General features: G+C 51.9%; 1 protein-coding gene across 1 annotated transcript in view; it reads left to right on the top strand.

Moving 5' to 3' along the window:
* LOC110510809 (carboxypeptidase E) overlaps positions 1 to 22,885 on the top strand; it is a 44,866-nt gene extending 21,981 nt beyond the window's left edge. The window contains exons 2-10 of the mRNA XM_036971999.1: positions 2,839 to 2,942; positions 5,829 to 5,921; positions 6,236 to 6,403; positions 7,770 to 7,887; positions 9,392 to 9,574; positions 20,451 to 20,590; positions 20,802 to 20,901; positions 21,226 to 21,344; positions 22,495 to 22,885. Of these exons, the coding sequence (XP_036827894.1) occupies positions 2,839 to 2,942; positions 5,829 to 5,921; positions 6,236 to 6,403; positions 7,770 to 7,887; positions 9,392 to 9,574; positions 20,451 to 20,590; positions 20,802 to 20,901; positions 21,226 to 21,344; positions 22,495 to 22,593 (1,124 nt within the window). The 3' untranslated portion in view covers positions 22,594 to 22,885. The remainder of the gene's footprint in view (positions 1 to 2,838; positions 2,943 to 5,828; positions 5,922 to 6,235; positions 6,404 to 7,769; positions 7,888 to 9,391; positions 9,575 to 20,450; positions 20,591 to 20,801; positions 20,902 to 21,225; positions 21,345 to 22,494) is intronic.
* Positions 22,886 to 23,665: the final 780 nt, after the last annotated feature.

The following is a 23,665-nucleotide window of genomic DNA, read 5'->3' as shown; positions in this document are numbered from 1 at the left end:
AACATGGTTAGATACTCTTTAGGACTGAACATGGGTAGATACTCTGTAGGACTGAACATGGGTAGATACTCTGTAGGACTGAACATGGGTAGATCCTCTGTAGGACTGAACATGGGTAGATACTCTGTAGGACTGAACATGGGTAGATACTCTGTAGGACTGAACATGGGTAGATCCTCTGTAGGACTGAACATGGGTAGTTACTCTGTGGGACTGAACATGGGTAGTTACTGTGTGATACCCTGTAGGACTGAACATGGGTAGTTACTGTGTGATACTCTGTAGGACAGAACATGGGTAGATACTCTGTGATACTCTCTAGGACTGAACATGGGTAGTTACTCTGTGATACTCTCTAGGACTGAACATGGATTTGGCAACTTCATATCATATGTTGACCTAACCTGTGTGTCTTGACCTAACCTGTGTGTGTGTGTTGACTTAACCTGTGTGTCTTGACCTAACCTGTGTGTGTTGTCCTAACCTGTGTGTGTTGACCTAACCTGTGTGTTTTGACCTAACCTGTGTGTGTGTGTTGACTTAACCTGTGTGTCTTGACCTAACCTGTGTGTGTGTTGACCTAACCTGTGTGTTTTGACCTAACCTGTGTGTTTTGACCTAACCTGTGTGTTTTGACTTAACCTGTGTGTGTTGTCCTAACCTGTGTGTGTTTTGACCTGACCTGTGTGTTTTGACTTAACCTGTGTGTGTTGAACTAACCTGTGTGTGTTGACCTAACCTGTGTGTTTTGACCTAACCTGTGTGTTTTGACCTAACCTGTGTGTTTTGACTTAACCTGTGTGTGTTGTCCTAACCTGTGTGTGTTTTGACCTGACCTGTGTGTTTTGACTTAACCTGTGTGTGTTGAACTAACCTGTGTGTGTTGACCTAACCTGTGTGTCTTGACCTAACCTGTGTATGTTGACCCAACCTGTCTGTGTGTGTTGACCCAACCTGTGTGTGTGTTGACCTGACCTGTGTGTGTGTTGACCCAACCTGTCTGTGTGTGTTGAACTAACCTGTGTGTTTTGACCTAACCTGTGTGTTTTGACCTAACCTGTGTGTTTTGACTTAACCTGTGTGTGTTGAACTAACCTGTGTGTGTTGACCTAACCTGTGTGTTTTGACCTAACCTGTGTGTTTTGACCTAACCTGTGTGTTTTGACTTAACCTGTGTGTGTTGTCCTAACCTGTGTGTGTTTTGACCTAACCTGTGTGTGTTGACCTAACCTGTGTGTGTGTTGACCTAACCTGTGTGTTTTGACCTAACCTGTGTGTTTTGACCTAACCTGTGTGTTTTGACCTAACCTGTGTGTGCGTTGACCTAACCTGTGTGTTTTGACCTAACCTGTGTGTATTGACCCAACCTGTGTGTGCGTTGACCTAACCTGTGTGTTTTGACCTAACCTGTGTGTATTGACCCAACCTGTGTGTGCGTTGACCTAACCTGTGTGTTTTGACCTAACCTGTGTGTGCTGACCTGACCTGTGTGTGTTTTGACCTAACCTGTGTGTGTTGACCTAACCTGTGTGTTGACCTAACCTGTGTGTGTTGACCTGACCTGTGTGTTTTGACCTAACCTGTGTGTTTTGACATAACCTGTGTGTGTTGACCTGACCTGTGTGTTTTGACCCAACCTGTGTGTGTTGACCTGACCTGTGTGTTTTGACCTAACCTGTGTGTTGACCTAACCTGTGTGTGTTGACCTGACCTGTGTGTTTTGACCTAACCTGTGTGTTTTGACATAACCTGTGTGTGTTGACCTAACCTGTGTGTGTTGACCTAACCTGTGTGTTTTGACTTAACCTGTGTGTGTTGAACTAACCTGTGTGTGTTGACCTAACCTGTGTGTTTTGACCTAACCTGTGTGTTTTGACCTAACCTGTGTGTTTTGACTTAACCTGTGTGTGTTGTCCTAACCTGTGTGTGTTTTGACCTGACCTGTGTGTTTTGACTTAACCTGTGTGTGTTGAACTAACCTGTGTGTGTTGACCTAACCTGTGTGTCTTGACCTAACCTGTGTATGTTGACCCAACCTGTCTGTGTGTGTTGACCCAACCTGTGTGTGTGTTGACCTGACCTGTGTGTGTGTTGACCCAACCTGTCTGTGTGTGTTGAACTAACCTGTGTGTTTTGACCTAACCTGTGTGTTTTGACCTAACCTGTGTGTTTTGACTTAACCTGTGTGTGTTGAACTAACCTGTGTGTGTTGACCTAACCTGTGTGTTTTGACCTAACCTGTGTGTTTTGACCTAACCTGTGTGTTTTGACTTAACCTGTGTGTGTTGTCCTAACCTGTGTGTGTTTTGACCTAACCTGTGTGTGTTGACCTAACCTGTGTGTGTGTTGACCTAACCTGTGTGTTTTGACCTAACCTGTGTGTTTTGACCTAACCTGTGTGTTTTGACCTAACCTGTGTGTGCGTTGACCTAACCTGTGTGTTTTGACCTAACCTGTGTGTATTGACCCAACCTGTGTGTGCGTTGACCTAACCTGTGTGTTTTGACCTAACCTGTGTGTATTGACCCAACCTGTGTGTGCGTTGACCTAACCTGTGTGTTTTGACCTAACCTGTGTGTGCTGACCTGACCTGTGTGTGTTTTGACCTAACCTGTGTGTGTTGACCTAACCTGTGTGTTGACCTAACCTGTGTGTGTTGACCTGACCTGTGTGTTTTGACCTAACCTGTGTGTTTTGACATAACCTGTGTGTGTTGACCTGACCTGTGTGTTTTGACCCAACCTGTGTGTGTTGACCTAACCTGTGTGTTTTGACCTAACCTGTGTGTGTTGACCTAACCTGTGTGTTTTGACCTAACCTGTGTTTCTCTTTCCCCAGGTGAGCCAGAGTTTAAGTACATCGGAAACATGCACGGCAACGAGGCGGTAGGACGGGAACTCATCGTCTACCTGGCTCAGTACCTCTGTAACCAATACCAACAGGTAACATAACCTGGCTCAGTACCTCTGTTACCAATACCAACAGGTAATATAACCTGGCTGTACCTCTGTTACCAACAGGAACATAACCTGGCTCAGTACCTCTGTAACCAATACCAACAGGTAATATAACCTGTCTCAGTACCTCTGTTACCAACAGGTAATATAACCTGTCTCAGTACCTCTGTAACCAATACCAACAGGTAACATAACCTGGCTCAGTACCTCTGTAACCAATACCAACAGGTAACATAACCTGTCTCAGTACCTCTGTTACCAACAGGTAATATAACCTGGCTCAGTACCTCTGTTACCAATACCAACAGGTAATATAACCTGGCTCAGTACCTCTGTAACCAATACCAACAGGTAATATAACCTGGCTGTACCTCTGTTACCAACAGGAACATAACCTGTCTCAGTACCTCTGTTACCAACAGGTAATATAACCTGTCTCAGTACCTCTGTTACCAACAGGTAATATAACCTGTCTCTGTACCTCTGTTACCAACAGGTAATATAACCTGTCTCTGTACCTCTGTTACCAACAGGTAATATAACCTGTCTCAGTACCTCTGTTACCAACAGGTAATATAACCTGTCTCAGTACCTCTGTTACCAACAGGTAATAAAACCTGTCTGTACCTCTGTTACCAACAGGTAATATAACCTGTAGTTTGGATCCAACTAAACGATCACAGAGTTAATATGTTGTTGTGTCATCACAGGGCAACTAAACGATCACAGAGTTAATATGTTGTTGTGTTGTATCAGTGCAACTAAACGATCACAGAGTTAATATGTTGTTATGTTGTAACAGAGCAACTAAACGATCACAGAGTTAATATGTTGTTGTGTTGTAACAGAGCAACTAAACGATCACAGAGTTAAGATGTTGTTGTGTTGTAACAGAGCAACTAAACGATCACAGAGTTAATATGTTGTTGTGTTATCAAAGGGCAACTAAACGATCACAGAGTTAATATGTTGTTGTGTTGTAACAGAGCAACTAAACGATCACAGAGTTAATATGTTGTTGTTTTATCACAGGGCAACCAAACGATCACAGAGTTAATATGTTGTTGTGTTGTATCAGTGCAACTAAACGATCACAGAGTTAATATGTTGTTGTGTTGTATCAGTGCTACTAAACGATCACAGAGTTAAAATGTTGTTGTGTTGTATCAGTGCAACTAAACGATCACAGAGTTAATATGTTGTTGTGTTGTATCAGTGCTACTAAACGATCACAGAGTTAATATGTTGTTATGATCTAACAGAGCAACTAAACGATCACAGACTTAAAATGTTGTTGTGTTGTAACAGAGCAACTAAACGATCACAGAGTTAATATGTTGTTGTGTTATCACAGGGCAACTAAACAATCACAGAGTTAATATGTTGTTGTGTTATCACAGGGCAACTAAACAATCACAGAGTTAATATGTTGTTGTGTTGTATCAGTGCAACTAAACGATCACAGATTTAACATGTTGTTGTTTTGTAACAGAGCAACTAAACGATCACAGAGTTAATATGTTGTTGTGTTGTAACAGAGCAACTAAACGATCACAGAGTTAATATGTTGTTGTGTTATCACAGGGCAACTAAACAATCACAGAGTTAATATGTTGTTGTGTTGTATCAGTGCAACTAAACGATCACAGAGTTAATATGTTGTTGTGTTGTATCAGTGCAACTAAACGATCACAGAGTTAATATGTTGTTGTGTTATCACAGGGCAACTAAACGATCACAGAGTTAATATGTTGTTGTGTTGTATCAGTGCTACTAAACGATCACAGAGTTAAAATGTTGTTGTGTTGTATCAGTGCAACTAAACGATCACAGAGTTAATATGTTGTTGTGTTGTATCAGTGCTACTAAACGATCACAGAGTTAATATGTTGTTATGATCTAACAGAGCAACTAAACGATCACAGAGTTAAAATGTTGTTGTGTTGTAACAGAGCAACTAAACGATCACAGAGTTAATGTGTTGTTGTGTTGTATCAGTATAACCAAACGATCACGGAGTTAATATGTTGTTGTTTTATCACAGGGCAACGAGTCTATCACAAAGTTAATATGTTGTTGTGTTGTATCAGTGCAACTAAACGATCACAGATTTAACATGTTGTTGTTTTGTAACAGAGCAACTAAACGATCACAGAGTTAATATGTTGTTGTGTTGTAACAGAGCAACTAAACGATCACAGAGTTAATATGTTGTTGTGTTATCACAGGGCAACTAAACAATCACAGAGTTAATATGTTGTTGTGTTATCACAGGGCAACTAAACAATCACAGAGTTAATATGTTGTTGTGTTGTATCAGTGCAACTAAACGATCACAGAGTTAATATGTTGTTGTGTTATCACAGGGCAACTAAACGATCACAGAGTTAATATGTTGTTGTGTTGTATCAGAGCAACTAAACGATCACTGAGTTAATGTGTTGTTGTGTTGTATCAGTGCAACTAAACGATCACAGAGTTAATATGTTGTTGTGTTGTAACAGAGCAACTAAACGATCACAGAGTTAATATGTTGTTGTGTTATCACAGGGCAACTAAACGATCACAGAGTTAATATGTTGTTGTGTTGTATCAGAGCAACTAAACGATCACTGAGTTAATATGTTGTTGTTTTGTAACAGGGAACTAAACGATCACAGAGTTAATATGTTGTTGTGTTGTATCAGAGCAACTTAACGATCACAGAGTTAATATGTTGTTGTGTTTTCACAGGGCAACGAGTCGATCACAGAGTTAATATGTTGTTGTGTTTTCACAGGGCAACGAGTCGATCACAGAGTTAATATGCTGTTGTGTTTTCACAGGGCAACGAGTCGATCACAGAGTTAATATGTTGTTGTGTTATCACAGGGCAACGAGTCGATCATCGATCTGATCCACACCACACGTATCCACCTGATGCCCTCCATGAACCCTGATGGCTTTGAGAAGGCTGCCTCCCAGGTAACACACACACCACAACTAACACACACACCACAACTAACACACACACCACAACTAACACACACATCACAACTAACACACACACCACAACTAACACACACACCACAACTAACACACACACCACAACTAACACACACACCACAACTAACACACACACCACAACTAACACACACACCACAACTAACACACACATCACAACTAACACACACATCACAACTAACACACACATCACAACTAACACACACATCACAACTAACACACACACAGACTGGTTCATGGGACCAGGTAACATCTCTCCTCCCTCTGTGTGTCAGTCGGGGGAGCTGAAAGATTGGTTCGTAGGTCGTAGTAACGCCCAGGGGGTTGACCTGAACAGGAACTTCCCTGACCTGGACCGCATCGTCTACGGCAACGAGAAGGAGGGCGGAGCCAACAACCACCTGCTCAACAACATGAAGAAGGCCGTGGACGAAAATACCAAGGTAACACACCTGTCTGTCTGTCTGTCTGTCTGGTAACACACCTGTCTGTCTGTCTGTCTGTCTGTCTGTCTGTCTGTCTGTCTGTCTGGTAACACACCTGTCTGTCTGTCTGTCTGTCTGTCTGTCTGTCTGTCTGTCTGTCTGGTAACACACCTGTCTGTCTGTCTGTCTGGTAACACACCTGTCTGTCTGTCTGTCTGTCTGTCTGTCTGTCTGTCTGTGTCTGTGTTGTCTCCAGCTGGCTCCAGAGACCAAGGCAGTGATCCTGTCTGTCTGTGTTGTCTCCAGCTGGCTCCAGAGACCAAGGCAGTGATCCTGTCTGTCTGTGTCTGTGTTGTCTCCAGGCTGCTCCAGAGACCAAGGCAGTGATCCTGTCTGTCTGTGTTGTCTCCAGCTGGCTCCAGAGACCAAGGCAGTGATCCTGTCTGTCTGTGTTGTCTCCAGCTGACTCCAGAGACCAAGGCAGTGATCCTGTCTGTCTGTGTTGTCTCCAGCTGGCTCCAGAGACCTAGTCAGTGATCCTGTCTGTCTGTGTTGTCTCCAGCTGGCTCCAGAGACCAAGGCAGTGATCCTGTCTGTCTGTGTCTGTGTTGTCTCCAGGCTGCTCCAGAGACCTAGTCAGTGATCCTGTCTGTCTGTGTTGTCTCCAGCTGGCTCCAGAGACCAAGGCAGTGATCCTGTCTGTCTGTGTCTGTGTTGTCTCCAGCTAGCTCCAGAGATCAAGGCAGTGATCCTGTCTGTCTGTGTCTTTGTTGTCTCCAGCTAGCTCCAGAGACCAAGGCAGTGATCCTGTCTGTCTGTGTCTGTGTTGTCTCCAGCTGGCTCCAGAGACCAAGGCAGTGACCCTGTCTGTCTGTGTCTGTGTTGTCTCTAGCTAGCTCCAGAGACCAAGGCAGTGATCCTGTCTGTCTGTGTCTGTGTTGTCTCCAGCTGGCTCCAGAGACCAAGGCAGTGATCCTGTCTGTCTGTGTTGTCTCCAGCTGGCTCCAGAGACCAAGGCAGTGATCCTGTCTGTCTGTGTCTGTGTTGTCTCCAGCTGGCTCCAGAGACCAAGGCAGTGATCCTGTCTGTCTGTGTCTGTGTTGTCTCTAGCTGGCTCCAGAGACCAAGGCAGTGATCCTGTCTGTCTGTGTCTGTGTTGTCTTTAGCTAGCTCCAGAGACCAAGGCAGTGATCCTGTCTGTCTGTGTCTGTGTTGTCTCCAGCTGGCTCCAGAGACCAAGGCAGTGATCCTGTCTGTCTGTGTTGTCTCCAGCTGGCTCCAGAGACCAAGGCAGTGATCCTGTCTGTCTGTGTCTGTGTTGTCTCCAGCTGGCTCCAGAGACCAAGGCAGTGATCCTGTCTGTCTGTGTCTGTGTTGTCTCCAGCTGGCTCCAGAGACCAAGGCAGTGATCAGGTGGATAATGGAGATTCCATTCGTCCTCTCAGCTAATCTGCATGGAGGAGATGTGGTGGCCAACTACCCCTACGACGAGACACGCAGCGGTAACCACGCTACACACACACCACGCTACACACACACCACGCTACACACACACCACGCTACACACACACCACGCTACACACACACCACGCTACACACACACCACGTTACACACACACCACGCTACACACACACCACGCTACACACACACCACGCTACACTGCACCACGCTACACACACCACGCTACACACCACGCTACACACACACCACGCTACACACACACCACGCTACACACACACCACGCTACACACACACCATGCTACACACACACCATGCTACACACACACCACGCTACACACACACCATGCTACACACACACCACGCTACACACACACCATGCTACACACACCACGCTACACACCACGCTACACTGCAACACGCTACACACACCACGCTACACACACGCCACGCTACACACACACCAGGCTACACTCACATCACGCTACACACACACCACGCTACACACACCACGCTACACACACACCACGCTACACACACACCACGCTACACAGACACCACGCTACACACACACCACGCTACACACACACCACGCTACACAAACACGACGCTACACACACACCACGCTACACACACACCACGCTACACACACACCACGCTACACACACACCACGCTACACAGACACCACGCTACACAGACACCACGCTACACACACACCACACTACACACACACCACGCTACACACACACCACGCTACACACATAAACCACTGTGAACCAGACATCTCCTGCAGTGTAGAGTAGAGCATCATGGGTAATTTAAACCACTGTGAAACAGACATCTCCTACAGTGTAGAGTAGAGCATCATGGGATCATTTAAACCACTGTGAACTAGACCTCTCCTACAGTGTAGAGTAGAGCATCATGGGTAATTTAAACCACTGTGAACCAGACATCTCCTACAGTCTAGAGTAGAGCATCATGGGATCATTTAAACCACTGTGAACTAGACATCTCCTACAGTGTAGAGTAGAGCATCATGGGTAATTTAAACCACTGTGAACCAGACATGAAGCTGAGTAAATGACACAAAAATGTAATTTAAGAATGGGAAGCATAGAAATAACACACATATAACAGATCTACCTCTTCTTAGACTTCATTTCAATGAGAATTTCAGATCTATAACTCATATTTCTATGTGAATTTTGTCAGGTCGCCCAAAAACGTTACATAATGCCACTGCTAATAAGTGCAAATAAGTTATCCCCCCCCCTCATTCCCTCCCCCATTCCCTCTTTTCTCCATCCTCCCTCCTCCCCTCCCTCTCCCATCCTCCCTCCCTCCCACCTCCCTCCCTCCCTCCTCCCCTCCCTCTCCCATCCTCCCCTCCCTCTCCCATCCTCCCCTCCCTCTCCCATCCTCCCTCCCTCCATCCCCCCTCCCCTCCCTCTCTCCCTCCCTCCCACCTCCCTCCCTCCCTCCCTCCCTCCCTCTCCCATCCTCTCTACCTCTCCCTCCCAACTCCCTCCCTCCCTCCCTCCAGGTTCGACCCATGAGTACAGCGCCAGTCCTGATGACGTCACCTTTAAGTCTCTGGCGAAGTCCTACTCCCAGTTTAATCCTGTGATGTCAGACCCCCAGCGGGCTCCGTGCAGGAAGAACGACGATGATACCAGCTTCACCGACGGCATCACCAACGGAGGGGCCTGGTACAGCGTACCCGGAGGTAACACACAGACACTAGCTTCACCTACAGAGGGGCCTGGTACAGCGTACCCAGAGGTAACACACAGACACTAGCTTCACCTACAGAGGGGCCTGGTACAGCGTACCTAGAGGTAACACACAGACACTAGCTTCACCAACAGAGGGGCCTGGTACAGCGTACCCAGAGGTAACACACAGACACTAGCTTCACCAACAGAGGGGCCTGGTACAGCGTACCCAGAGGTAACACACAGACACTAGCTTCACCTACAGAGGGGCCTGGTACAGCGTACCCAGAGGTAACACACAGAGACACTAGCATCACCTACAGAGGGGCCTGGTACAGCGTACCCAGAGGTAACACACAGACACTAGCTTCACCTACAGAGGGGCCTGGTACAGCGTACCCAGAGGTAACACACAGACACTAGCTTCACCTACAGAGGGGCCTGGTACAGCGTACCCAGAGGTAACACACAGACACTAGCTTCACCAACGGAGGGGCCTGGTACAGCGTACCCAGAGGTAACACACAGACACTAGCTTCACCTACAGAGGGGCCTGGTACAGCGTACCTAGAGGTAACACACAGACACTAGCTTCACCTACAGAGGGGCCTGGTACAGCGTACCCAGAGGTAACACACAGACACTAGCTTCACCTACAGAGGGGCCTGGTACAGCGTATCCAGAGGTAACACACAGACACGAGCTTCACCTACAGAGGGGCCTGGTACAGCGTACCTAGAGGTAACACACAGACAGACACTAGCTTCACCTACAGAGGGGCCTGGTACAGCGTACCTAGAGGTAACACACAGACAGACACTAGCTTCACCTACAGAGGGGCCTGGTACAGCGTACCCAGAGGTAACACACAGACACTAGCTTCACCTACAGAGGGGCCTGGTACAGCGTACCCAGAGGTAACACACAGACACTAGCTTCACCTACAGAGGGGCCTGGTACAGCGTACCCAGAGGTAACACACAGACACTAGCTTCACCTACAGAGGGGCCTGGTACAGCGTATCCAGAGGTAACACACAGACACTAGCTTCACCTACAGAGGGGCCTGGTACAGCGTACCCAGAGGTAACACACACAGAGACACTAGCTTCACCTACAGAGGGGCCTGGTACAGCGTATCCAGAGGTAACACACAGACACTAGCTTCACCTACAGAGGGGCCTGGTACAGCGTACCCAGAGGTAACACACAGACACTAGCTTCACCTACAGAGGGGCCTGGTACAGCGTACCTAGAGGTAACACACACACAGACACTAGCTTCACCTACAGAGGTGAGGTGACACGGGAGGCAGAGCTGGGGAACAGACCCAGGTTAGGGGGGTATAACATGTTGACAGGGGAGGCAGAGCTGGGGAACAGACCCAGGTTAGGGGGGAGGCAGAGCTGGGGAACAGACCCAGGTTAGGGGGGAGGCAGAGCTGGGGAACAGACCCAGGTTAGGGGGGAGGCAGAGCTGGGGAACAGACCCAGGTTAGGGGGGAGGCAGAGCTGGGGAACAGACCCAGGTTAGGGGGGAGGCAGAGCTGGGGAACAGACCCAGGTTAGGGGGGAGGCAGAGCTGGGGAACAGACCCAGGTTAGGGGGGAGGCAGAGCTGGGGAACAGACCCAGGTTAGGGGGGAGGCAGAGCTGGGGAACAGACCCAGGTTAGGGGGGAGGCAGAGCTGGGGAACAGACCCAGGTTAGGGGGGAGGCAGAGCTGGGGAACAGACCCAGGTTAGGGGGGAGGCAGAGCTGGGGAACAGACCCAGGTTAGGGGGGAGGCAGAGCTGGGGAACAGACCCAGGTTAGGGGGGTATAACATGTTGACAGCGGAGGCAGAGCTGGGGAACAGACCCAGGTTAGGGGGGAGGCAGAGCTGGGGAACAGACCCAGGTTAGGGGGGAGGCAGAGCTGGGGAACAGACCCAGGTTAGGGGGGAGGCAGAGCCGGGGAACAGACCCAGGTTAGGGGGGAGGCAGAGCCGGGGAACAGACCCAGGTTAGGGGGGAGGCAGAGCTGGGGAACAGACCCAGGTTAGGGGGGAGGCAGAGCTGGGGAACAGACCCAGGTTAGGGGGGAGGCAGAGCTGGGGAACAGACCCAGGTTAGGGGGGAGGCAGAGCTGGGGAACAGACCCAGGTTAGGGGGGAGGCAGAGCCGGGGAACAGACCCAGGTTAGGGGGGAGGCAGAGCTGGGGAACAGACCCAGGTTAGGGGGGAGGCAGAGCTGGGGAACAGACCCAGGTTAGGGGGGAGGCAGAGCTGGGGAACAGACCCAGGTTAGGGGGGAGGCAGAGCTGGGGAACAGACCCAGGTTAGGGGGGAGGCAGAGCTGGGGAACAGACCCAGGTTAGGGGGGAGGCAGAGCTGGGGAACAGACCCAGGTTAGGGGGGAGGCAGAGCTGGGGAACAGACCCAGGTTAGGGGGGAGGCAGAGCTGGGGAACAGACCCAGGTTAGGGGGGAGGCAGAGCTGGGGAACAGACCCAGGTTAGGGGGGTATAACATGTTGACAGCGGAGGCAGAGCTGGGGAACAGACCCAGGTTAGGGGGGAAGCAGAGCTGGGGAACAGACCCAGGTTAGGGGGGAGGCAGAGCTGGGGAACAGACCCAGGTTAGGGGGGAGGCAGAGCCGGGGAACAGACCCAGGTTAGGGGGGAGGCAGAGCTGGGGAACAGACCCAGGTTAGGGGGGAGGCAGAGCTGGGGAACAGACCCAGGTTAGGGGGGAGGCAGAGCCGGGGAACAGACCCAGGTTAGGGGGGAGGCAGAGCTGGGGAACAGACCCAGGTTAGGGGGGAGGCAGAGCCGGGGAACAGACCCAGGTTAGGGGGGAGGCAGAGCTGGGGAACAGACCCAGGTTAGGGGGGAGGCAGAGCTGGGGAACAGACCCAGGTTAGGGGGGAGGCAGAGCCGGGGAACAGACCCAGGTTAGGGGGGAGGCAGAGCTGGGGAACAGACCCAGGTTAGGGGGGAGGCAGAGCTGGGGAACAGACCCAGGTTAGGGGGGAGGCAGAGCTGGGGAACAGACCCAGGTTAGGGGGGAGGCAGAGCTGGGGAACAGACCCAGGTTAGGGGGGAGGCAGAGCTGGGGAACAGACCCAGGTTAGGGGGAGGCAGAGCTGGGGAACAGACCCAGGTTAGGGGGAGGCAGAGCTGGGGAACAGACCCAGGTTAGGGGGGAGGCAGAGCTGGGGAACAGACCCAGGTTAGGGGGAGGCAGAGCTGGGGAACAGACCCAGGTTAGGGGGGAGGCAGAGCTGGGGAACAGACCCAGGTTAGGGGGAGGCAGAGCTGGGGAACAGACCCAGGTTAGGGGGGAGGCAGAGCTGGGGAACAGACCCAGGTTAGGGGGGAGGCAGAGCTGGGGAACAGACCCAGGTTAGGGGGGAGGCAGAGCTGGGGAACAGACCCAGGTTAGGGGGGAGGCAGAGCTGGGGAACAGACCCAGGTTAGGGGGGAGGCAGAGCTGGGGAACAGACCCAGGTTAGGGGGGAGGCAGAGCTGGGGAACAGACCCAGGTTAGGGGGGAGGCAGAGCTGGGGAACAGACCCAGGTTAGGGGGGAGGCAGAGCTGGGGAACAGACCCAGGTTAGGGGGAGGCAGAGCTGGGGAACAGACCCAGGTTAGGGGGGAGGCAGAGCTGGGGAACAGACCCAGGTTAGGGGGAGGCAGAGCTGGGGAACAGACCCAGGTTAGGGGGGAGGCAGAGCTGGGGAACAGACCCAGGTTAGGGGGGAGGCAGAGCTGGGGAACAGACCCAGGTTAGGGGGGAGGCAGAGCTGGGGAACAGACCCAGGTTAGGGGGGAGGCAGAGCTGGGGAACAGACCCAGGTTAGGGGGGAGGCAGAGCTGGGGAACAGACCCAGGTTAGGGGGAGGCAGAGCTGGGGAACAGACCCAGGTTAGGGGGGAGGCAGAGCCGGGGAACAGACCCAGGTTAGGGGGGAGGCAGAGCTGGGGAACAGACCCAGGTTAGGGGGGAGGCAGAGCTGGGGAACAGACCCAGGTTAGGGGGGAGGCAGAGCCGGGGAACAGACCCAGGTTAGGGGGGAGGCAGAGCTGGGGAACAGACCCAGGTTAGGGGGGAGGCAGAGCTGGGGAACAGACCCAGGTTAGGGGGAGGCAGAGCTGGGGAACAGACCCAGGTTAGGGGGGAGGCAGAGCTGGGGAACAGACCCAGGTTAGGGGGGAGGCAGAGCTGGGGAACAGACCCAGGTTAGGGGGGAGGCAGAGCTGGGGAACAGACCCAGGTTAGGGGGGAGGCAGAGCTGGGGAACAGACCCAGGTTAGGGGGAGGCAGAGCTGGGGAACAGACCCAGGTTAGGGGGGAGGCAGAGCCGGGGAACAGACCCAGGTTAGGGGGGAGGCAGAGCTGGGGAACAGACCCAGGTTAGGGGGGAGGCAGAGCTGGGGAACAGACCCAGGTTAGGGGGGAGGCAGAGCCGGGGAACAGACCCAGGTTAGGGGGAGGCAGAGCTGGGGAACAGACCCAGGTTAGGGGGAGGCAGAGCTGGGGAACAGACCCAGGTTAGGGGGGAGGCAGAGCTGGGGAACAGACCCAGGTTAGGGGGAGGCAGAGCTGGGGAACAGACCCAGGTTAGGGGGGAGGCAGAGCTGGGGAACAGACCCAGGTTAGGGGGGAGGCAGAGCTGGGGAACAGACCCAGGTTAGGGGGGAGGCAGAGCTGGGGAACAGACCCAGGTTAGGGGGGAGGCAGAGCTGGGGAACAGACCCAGGTTAGGGGGAGGCAGAGCTGGGGAACAGACCCAGGTTAGGGGGAGGCAGAGCTGGGGAACAGACCCAGGTTAGGGGGGAGGCAGAGCTGGGGAACAGACCCAGGTTAGGGGGGACGCAGAGCTGGGGAACAGACCCAGGTTAGGGGGGAGGCAGAGCTGGGGAACAGACCCAGGTTAGGGGGAGTCAGAGCTGGGGAACAGACCCAGGTTAGGGGGGAGGCAGAGCTGGGGAACAGACCCAGGTTAGGGGGGAGGCAGAGCTGGGGAACAGACCCAGGTTAGGGGGGAGGCAGAGCTGGGGAACAGACCCAGGTTAGGGGGGAGGCAGAGCTGGGGAACAGACCCAGGTTAGGGGGGTATAACATGTTGACAGCGGAGGCAGAGCTGGGGAACAGACCCAGGTTAGGGGGGAGGCAGAGCTGGGGAACAGACCCAGGTTAGGGGGGAGGCAGAGCTGGGGAACAGACCCAGGTTAGGGGGAGGCAGAGCTGGGGAACAGACCCAGGTTAGGGGGGAGGCAGAGCTGGGGAACAGACCCAGGTTAGGGGGGAGGCAGAGCTGGGGAACAGACCCAGGTTAGGGGGGAGGCAGAGCTGGGGAACAGACCCAGGTTAGGGGGGAGGCAGAGCCGGGGAACAGACCCAGGTTAGGGGGGAGGCAGAGCTGGGGAACAGACCCAGGTTAGGGGGAGGCAGAGCTGGGGAACAGACCCAGGTTAGGGGGGAGGCAGAGCCGGGGAACAGACCCAGGTTAGGGGGGAGGCAGAGCTGGGGAACAGACCCAGGTTAGGGGGAGGCAGAGCTGGGGAACAGACCCAGGTTAGGGGGGAGGCAGAGCTGGGGAACAGACCCAGGTTAGGGGGGAGGCAGAGCTGGGGAACAGACCCAGGTTAGGGGGGAGGCAGAGCCGGGGAACAGACCCAGGTTAGGGGGGAGGCAGAGCCGGGGAACAGACCCAGGTTAGGGGGGAGGCAGAGCCGGGGAACAGACCCAGGTTAGGGGGGAGGCAGAGCTGGGGAACAGACCCAGGTTAGGGGGGAGGCAGAGCTGGGGAACAGACCCAGGTTAGGGGGGGGCAGAGCTGGGGAACAGACCCAGGTTAGGGGGAGGCAGAGCTGGGGAACAGACCCAGGTTAGGGGGGAGGCAGAGCTGGGGAACAGACCCAGGTTAGGGGGGAGGCAGAGCTGGGGAACAGACCCAGGTTAGGGGGGAGGCAGAGCTGGGGAACAGACCCAGGTTAGGGGGAGGCAGAGCTGGGGAACAGACCCAGGTTAGGGGGGAGGCAGAGCTGGGGAACAGACCCAGGTTAGGGGGGAGGCAGAGCTGGGGAACAGACCCAGGTTAGGGGGGAGGCAGAGCTGGGGAACAGACCCAGGTTAGGGGGGAGGCAGAGCTGGGGAACAGACCCAGGTTAGGGGGGTATAACATGTTGACAGCGGAGGCAGAGCTGGGGAACAGACCCAGGTTAGGGGGGAGGCAGAGCTGGGGAACAGACCCAGGTTAGGGGGGAGGCAGAGCTGGGGAACAGACCCAGGTTAGGGGGGAGGCAGAGCTGGGGAACAGACCCAGGTTAGGGGGGAGGCAGAGCTGGGGAACAGACCCAGGTTAGGGGGGAGGCAGAGCTGGGGAACAGACCCAGGTTAGGGGGGAGGCAGAGCTGGGGAACAGACCCAGGTTAGGGGGGAGGCAGAGCCGGGGAACAGACCCAGGTTAGGGGGGAGGCAGAGCTGGGGAACAGACCCAGGTTAGGGGGAGGCAGAGCTGGGGAACAGACCCAGGTTAGGGGGGAGGCAGAGCCGGGGAACAGACCCAGGTTAGGGGGGAGGCAGAGCTGGGGAACAGACCCAGGTTAGGGGGAGGCAGAGCTGGGGAACAGACCCAGGTTAGGGGGGAGGCAGAGCTGGGGAACAGACCCAGGTTAGGGGGGAGGCAGAGCTGGGGAACAGACCCAGGTTAGGGGGGAGGCAGAGCCGGGGAACAGACCCAGGTTAGGGGGGAGGCAGAGCCGGGGAACAGACCCAGGTTAGGGGGGAGGCAGAGCCGGGGAACAGACCCAGGTTAGGGGGGAGGCAGAGCTGGGGAACAGACCCAGGTTAGGGGGGAGGCAGAGCTGGGGAACAGACCCAGGTTAGGGGGGAGGCAGAGCTGGGGAACAGACCCAGGTTAGGGGGGAGGCAGAGCTGGGGAACAGACCCAGGTTAGGGGGGTATAACATGTTGACAGCGGAGGCAGAGCTGGGGAACAGACCCAGGTTAGGGGGGAGGCAGAGCTGGGGAACAGACCCAGGTTAGGGGGGAGGCAGAGCTGGGGAACAGACCCAGGTTAGGGGGAGGCAGAGCTGGGGAACAGACCCAGGTTAGGGGGGAGGCAGAGCTGGGGAACAGACCCAGGTTAGGGGGGAGGCAGAGCTGGGGAACAGACCCAGGTTAGGGGGGAGGCAGAGCTGGGGAACAGACCCAGGTTAGGGGGGAGGCAGAGCCGGGGAACAGACCCAGGTTAGGGGGGAGGCAGAGCTGGGGAACAGACCCAGGTTAGGGGGAGGCAGAGCTGGGGAACAGACCCAGGTTAGGGGGGAGGCAGAGCCGGGGAACAGACCCAGGTTAGGGGGGAGGCAGAGCTGGGGAACAGACCCAGGTTAGGGGGAGGCAGAGCTGGGGAACAGACCCAGGTTAGGGGGGAGGCAGAGCTGGGGAACAGACCCAGGTTAGGGGGGAGGCAGAGCTGGGGAACAGACCCAGGTTAGGGGGGAGGCAGAGCCGGGGAACAGACCCAGGTTAGGGGGGAGGCAGAGCCGGGGAACAGACCCAGGTTAGGGGGGAGGCAGAGCCGGGGAACAGACCCAGGTTAGGGGGGAGGCAGAGCTGGGGAACAGACCCAGGTTAGGGGGGAGGCAGAGCTGGGGAACAGACCCAGGTTAGGGGGGGGCAGAGCTGGGGAACAGACCCAGGTTAGGGGGAGGCAGAGCTGGGGAACAGACCCAGGTTAGGGGGGAGGCAGAGCTGGGGAACAGACCCAGGTTAGGGGGGAGGCAGAGCTGGGGAACAGACCCAGGTTAGGGGGGAGGCAGAGCTGGGGAACAGACCCAGGTTAGGGGGAGGCAGAGCTGGGGAACAGACCCAGGTTAGGGGGGAGGCAGAGCTGGGGAACAGACCCAGGTTAGGGGGGAGGCAGAGCTGGGGAACAGACCCAGGTTAGGGGGGAGGCAGAGCTGGGGAACAGACCCAGGTTAGGGGGGAGGCAGAGCTGGGGAACAGACCCAGGTTAGGGGGGTATAACATGTTGACAGCGGAGGCAGAGCTGGGGAACAGACCCAGGTTAGGGGGGAGGCAGAGCTGGGGAACAGACCCAGGTTAGGGGGGAGGCAGAGCTGGGGAACAGACCCAGGTTAGGGGGGAGGCAGAGCTGGGGAACAGACCCAGGTTAGGGGGGAGGCAGAGCTGGGGAACAGACCCAGGTTAGGGGGGAGGCAGAGCTGGGGAACAGACCCAGGTTAGGGGGGAGGCAGAGCTGGGGAACAGACCCAGGTTAGGGGGGAGGCAGAGCCGGGGAACAGACCCAGGTTAGGGGGGAGGCAGAGCTGGGGAACAGACCCAGGTTAGGGGGAGGCAGAGCTGGGGAACAGACCCAGGTTAGGGGGGAGGCAGAGCCGGGGAACAGACCCAGGTTAGGGGGGAGGCAGAGCTGGGGAACAGACCCAGGTTAGGGGGAGGCAGAGCTGGGGAACAGACCCAGGTTAGGGGGGAGGCAGAGCTGGGGAACAGACCCAGGTTAGGGGGGAGGCAGAGCTGGGGAACAGACCCAGGTTAGGGGGGAGGCAGAGCCGGGGAACAGACCCAGGTTAGGGGGGAGGCAGAGCCGGGGAACAGACCCAGGTTAGGGGGGAGGCAGAGCCGGGGAACAGACCCAGGTTAGGGGGGAGGCAGAGCTGGGGAACAGACCCAGGTTAGGGGGGAGGCAGAGCTGGGGAACAGACCCAGGTTAGGGGGGAGGCAGAGCTGGGGAACAGACCCAGGTTAGGGGGGAGGCAGAGCTGGGGAACAGACCCAGGTTAGGGGGGAGGCAGAGCTGGGGAACAGACCCAGGTTAGGGGGGAGGCAGAGCTGGGGAACAGACCCAGGTTAGGGGGGAGGCAGAGCTGGGGAACAGACCCAGGTTAGGGGGGAGGCAGAGCTGGGGAACAGACCCAGGTTAGGGGGGAGGCAGAGCTGGGGAACAGACCCAGGTTAGGGGGGAGGCAGAGCTGGGGAACAGACCCAGGTTAGGGGGGAGGCAGAGCTGGGGAACAGACCCAGGTTAGGGGGGAGGCAGAGCTGGGGAACAGACCCAGGTTAGGGGGGAGGCAGAGCTGGGGAACAGACAGTTTTTTCAATATAATTATGATGGTTCAGCTCATTCAAGGTGCTCTATGCAGAAATCGCTCCTCCATTTCCTGGTTGGTAATATTAGAATAGTTTGTCTAATTTCAGTTTATGTGACTAAATAAACTAGTATAGTGGAGATAATCATTGTGCCATCTAAATCGCAGTGACATCTCTTTTCAAAACCAACAATACAACCAGTCGTGATGTTTTAATCTGTCAAACAAATCCCTTCAGAAACTAGTGTGGTAGTCTCAGTAGGTTACCTGTGTAGTCTCAGTAGGTTACCTGTGTAGTCTCAGTAGGTTACCTGTGTAGTCTCAGTAGGTTACCTGTATAGTCTCAGTAGGTTACCCGTGTAGTCTCAGTAGGTTACCTGTGTAGTCTCAGTAGGTTACCTGTGTAGTCTCAGTAGGTTACCTGTATAGTCTCACTAGGTTACCTGTGTAGTCTCAGTAGGTTACCTGTGTAGTCTCAGTAGGTTACCTGTGTAGTCTCAGTAGGTTACCTGTGTAGTCTCAGTAGGTTACCCGTGTAGTCTCAGTAGGTTACCTGTGTAGTCTCAGTAGGTTACCTGTGTAGTCTCAGTAGGTTACCTGTGTAGTCTCAGTAGGTTACCTGTGTAGTGTAGTAGTCTCAGTAGGTTACCTGTGTAGTCTCAGTAGGTTACCTGTGTAGTCTCAGTAGGTTACCTGTGTAGTGTAGTAGTCTCGGTAGGTTACCTGTGTAGTGTAGTGTTCTCAGTAGGTTACCTGTGTAGTCTCAGTAGGTTACCTGTGTAGTCTCAGTAGGTTACCTGTGTAGTGTTGTAGTCTCAGTAGGTTACCTGTGTAGTGTTGTAGTCTCAGTAGGTTACCTGAGTAGTCTCAGTAGGTTACCTGTGTTGTCTCACTAGGTTACCTGTGTAGTCTCAGTAGGTTACCTGTGTAGTCTCAGTAGGTTACCTGTGTAGTCTCAGTAGGTTACCTGTGTAGTTTAGTAGTCTCAGTAGGTTACCTGTGTAGTGTAGTAGTCTCAGTAGGTTACCTGTGTAGTGTGATGTTCTCAGTAGGTTACCTGAGTAGTCTCAGTAGGTTACCTGTGTAGTCTCAGTAGGTTACCTGTGTAGTGTAGTAGTCTCAGTAGGTTACCTGTGTAGTGTGATGTTCTCAGTAGGTTACCTGAGTAGTCTCAGTAGGTTACCTGTGTAGTGTAGTAGTCTCAGTAGGTTACCTGTGTAGTGTGATGTTCTCAGTAGGTTACCTGTGTAGCCTCAGTAGGTTACCTGTGTACTCTCAGTAGGTTACCTGTGTAGTGTTGTAGTCTCAGTAGGTTACCTGTGGAGTTTCAGTAGGTTACCTGTGTAGTGTTGTAGTCTCCGTAGGTTACCTGTGTAGTCTCAGTAGGTTACCTGTGTAGTCTCAGTAGGTTACCTGTGTAGTCTCAGTAGGTTACCTGTGTAGTCTCAGTAGATCACCTGTGTAGTCTCAGTAGGTTACCTGTGTAGTCTCAGTAGGTTACCTGTGTAGTGTGGTGTTCTCAGTTGGCTGCACTACTTAATGCAGCTGGTGGCCACACCAGATACTGACTGTTACTTTTTATATTGACCCCCCCTTTGTTCAGGGACACATTATTCCATTTCTGTTAGTCACATGTCTGTGGAACTTGTTCAGTTTATGTCTCAGTTGATGAATCTTATTGTATACTAATATTTACACATGTTAAGTTTGCTGAATTTATCCCTCCCTCCCTCCCTCCCTCCCTCCCTCCCTCCCTCCCTCCCTCCCTCCCTCCCTCCCTCCCTCTCCCCAGGCATGCAGGATTTTAACTACCTGAGCAGTAACTGTTTTGAGATAACTCTGGAGCTGAGCTGTGACAAGTTTCCTGCTGAAGACACACTGAAGACTTATTGGGAGGAGAACCGCAACTCACTGGTCAACTACATAGAACAGGTACACACACACACACACCTACACACACACCTACACACACACCTACACACACGTCATAATTGACATAAATATGTCTTATTCTACCAAAACATGAATTGTGTGTGTGTGTGTGTGTGTGTGTGTGTGTGTGTGTGTGTGTGTGTGTGTGTGTGTGTGTGTGTGTGTGTGTGTGTGTGTGTGTGTGTGTGTGTGTGTGTGTGTGTGTGTGTAGGTGCATCGTGGTGTGAAGGGCTTTGTGCGTGACCTTCAGGGTGGAGCCATCTTTAACGCCTCCATCTCAGTGGAGGGCATCGACCATGACATCACTACAGGTACAACCAATCCCAGCCCTCCTCTCAGCCAACCCTAATGGTGATGAGTTACTGTGAAGTATATTGTTGATTGGAGAAAACATGCTGATTATCATATTGATTATAGTTTATTGATTATTATCATATTGATTAGAGTTGATTGATTATTATTATATTGATAAATTGTTATTGATTATTATGATATTGATCATAGTTAAGGACTGTGATAATGTTATTGATAATTGAGTATTGATTATTAATGTGTATTGATTACTAATATACTTTCTTATTGTAGCTAAGTACAGTGATATTGATGATTGATTATTGATTGTGTATTGATAACAGCTAAGGACGGAGACTACTGGCGTCTCCTGGCAGCAGGGAACTACAAGGTATCTGCCTATGCTCCAGGTTACTTGACTGTCATCAAGAAGGTGGCTGTCCCCTACAGTCCTGCTATTAGGGTAAGAACCATGAAACCATGACAACAACACCCAGTAATACCATGACAACAACAACCCATAATAACATGACAACCATAATAACATGACAACAGCTATGTTCAGTAGTAGTTACCATGATAACAGTATGTTCAGTAGTAGTTACCATGACAACAGTATGTTCAGTAGTAGTTAACATGACAACAGTATGTTCAGTAGTAGTTACCATGACAATAACATGTTCAGTAGTAGTTACCATGACAATAACATGTTCAGTAGTAGTTAACATGACAATAGTATGTTCAGTAGTAGTTACCTTGACAACAGCTAGGTTTATTATTAGTTCACATGACAACAATATGCTCAGTAGTAGTTACCATGACAACAGTATGTTCAGTTGTAGTTAACATGACAACAGTATGCTCAGTAGTAGTGACCATGACAACAGTATGTTCAGTAGTAGTTAACATGACAACAGTATGTTCAGTAGTAGTTACCTTGACAACAGTATGTTCAGTAGTATTTACAATGACAACCGTATGTTCAGTAGTAGTTACCATGACAACAGTATGTTCAGTAGTAGTTACCATGACAACAGTATGTTCAGTAGTAGTTAACATGACAACAGTATGTTCAGTAGTAGTTACCATGACAACAAAATGTTCAGTAGTAGTTAACATGACAATAGTATGTTCAGTAGTAGTTACCTTGACAACAGCTAGGTTTATTATTAGTTCACATGACAACAATATGCTCAGTAGTAGTTACCATGACAACAGTATGTTCAGTAGTAGTTACCATGACAACAGTATGTTCAGTAGTAGTTACCATGACAACAGTATGTTCAGTAGTAGTTACCTTGACAACAGCTAGGTTTATTATTAGTTACCATGACAACAGCTATGTTCAGTAGTAGTTACCATGACAACAGTATGTTCAGTGGTAGTTACCATGACAACAGTATGTTCAGTAGTAGTTAACATGACAACAGTATGTTCAGTAGTAGTTAACACGACAACAGTATGTTCAGTAGTAGTTACCATGACAACAGTATGTTCAGTAGTAGTTACCATGACAACAGTATGTTCAGTAGTAGTTAACATGCATTATCTACAGGTGGAGAGGATTAGGGTTAAACTGTTTGTCTAACCGTCTAACCTGTGTGTGTCTCCAGGTGGACTTTGAGCTGGAGTCCTTGGTAGAGAGGAAGGAAGAGGAAAAGGAGGAGCTGATGGACTGGTGGAAGATGATGTCAGAGACACTCAACTTCTGAACACTGATTGGTCCATAGGGCCACTGGCACGTCTGTGATTGGTTGACAGGTTGATTGACTTGTGCGTCTACAAATGGGTGTACTATATTGTGTGTTGTCCCGCCCACTGTACAGGTCTTCTCTTAATTGAATTTTTCTGTCTTTATTTACTTTTGTCTAATGGTTGATGTTGTTGTCAATGGTTACCCCATTCCAGGGGGCTCCAAGCTTTTCTAGCATGCAATCTACTCATTATTTATCTGGCTTTCCAATAGGCCCTCTTCTCCCCTGCAACTTTTCCTGGTCCTTAGTGTACTAGAGGAAGTAGGGCACTATGTTGTCAACTCTTCACTGGTCCTTAGAGAGGAAGTAGTTTACTATGTTGTCAACTCTTCCCTGGTCCTTAGTGTACTAGAGGAAGTAGGGCACTATGTTGTCAACTCTTCCCTGGTCCTTAGAGAGGAAGTAGGACACTATGTTGTCAACTCTTCCCTGGTCCTTAGAGAGGAAGTAGGACACTATGTTGTCAACTCTTCCCTGGTCCTTAGTGTACTAGAGGAAGTAGGGCACTATGTTGTCAACTCTTCCCTGGTCCTTAGTGTACTAGAGGAAGTAGGGCACTATGTTGTCAACTCTTCCCTGGTCCTTAGAGAGGAAGTAGGACACTATGTTGTCAACTCTTCCCTGGTCCTTAGAGAGGAAGTAGGACACTATGTTGTCAACTCTTCCCTGGTCCTTAGAGAGGAAGTAGGACACTATGTTGTCAACTCTTCCCTGGTCCTTAGAGAGGAAGTAGGGCACTATGTTGTCAACTCTTCCCTGGTCATTAGAGAGGAAGTAGGGCACTATGTTGTCAACTCTTCCCTGGTCCTTAGTGTACTAGAGGAAGTAGGGCACTATGTTGTCAACTCTTCCCTGGTCCTTAGAGAGGAAGTAGGACACTATGTTGTCAACTCTTCCCCTGGTCCTTAGAGAGGAAGTAGGGCACTATGTTGTCAACTCTTCCCTGGTCCTTAGTGTACTAGAGGAAGTAGGGCACTATGTTGTCAACTCTTCCCTGGTCCTTAGTGTACTAGAGGAAGTAGGACACTAT

The sequence above is a fragment of the Oncorhynchus mykiss genome, unplaced genomic scaffold, assembly GCF_013265735.2.
Source record: "Oncorhynchus mykiss isolate Arlee unplaced genomic scaffold, USDA_OmykA_1.1 un_scaffold_87, whole genome shotgun sequence".
Taxonomy (NCBI): Eukaryota; Metazoa; Chordata; class Actinopteri; order Salmoniformes; family Salmonidae; genus Oncorhynchus; species Oncorhynchus mykiss.
Note: the sequence above shows the minus strand (reverse complement) of the source record. Positions and strands in the feature narration are given on the sequence as shown.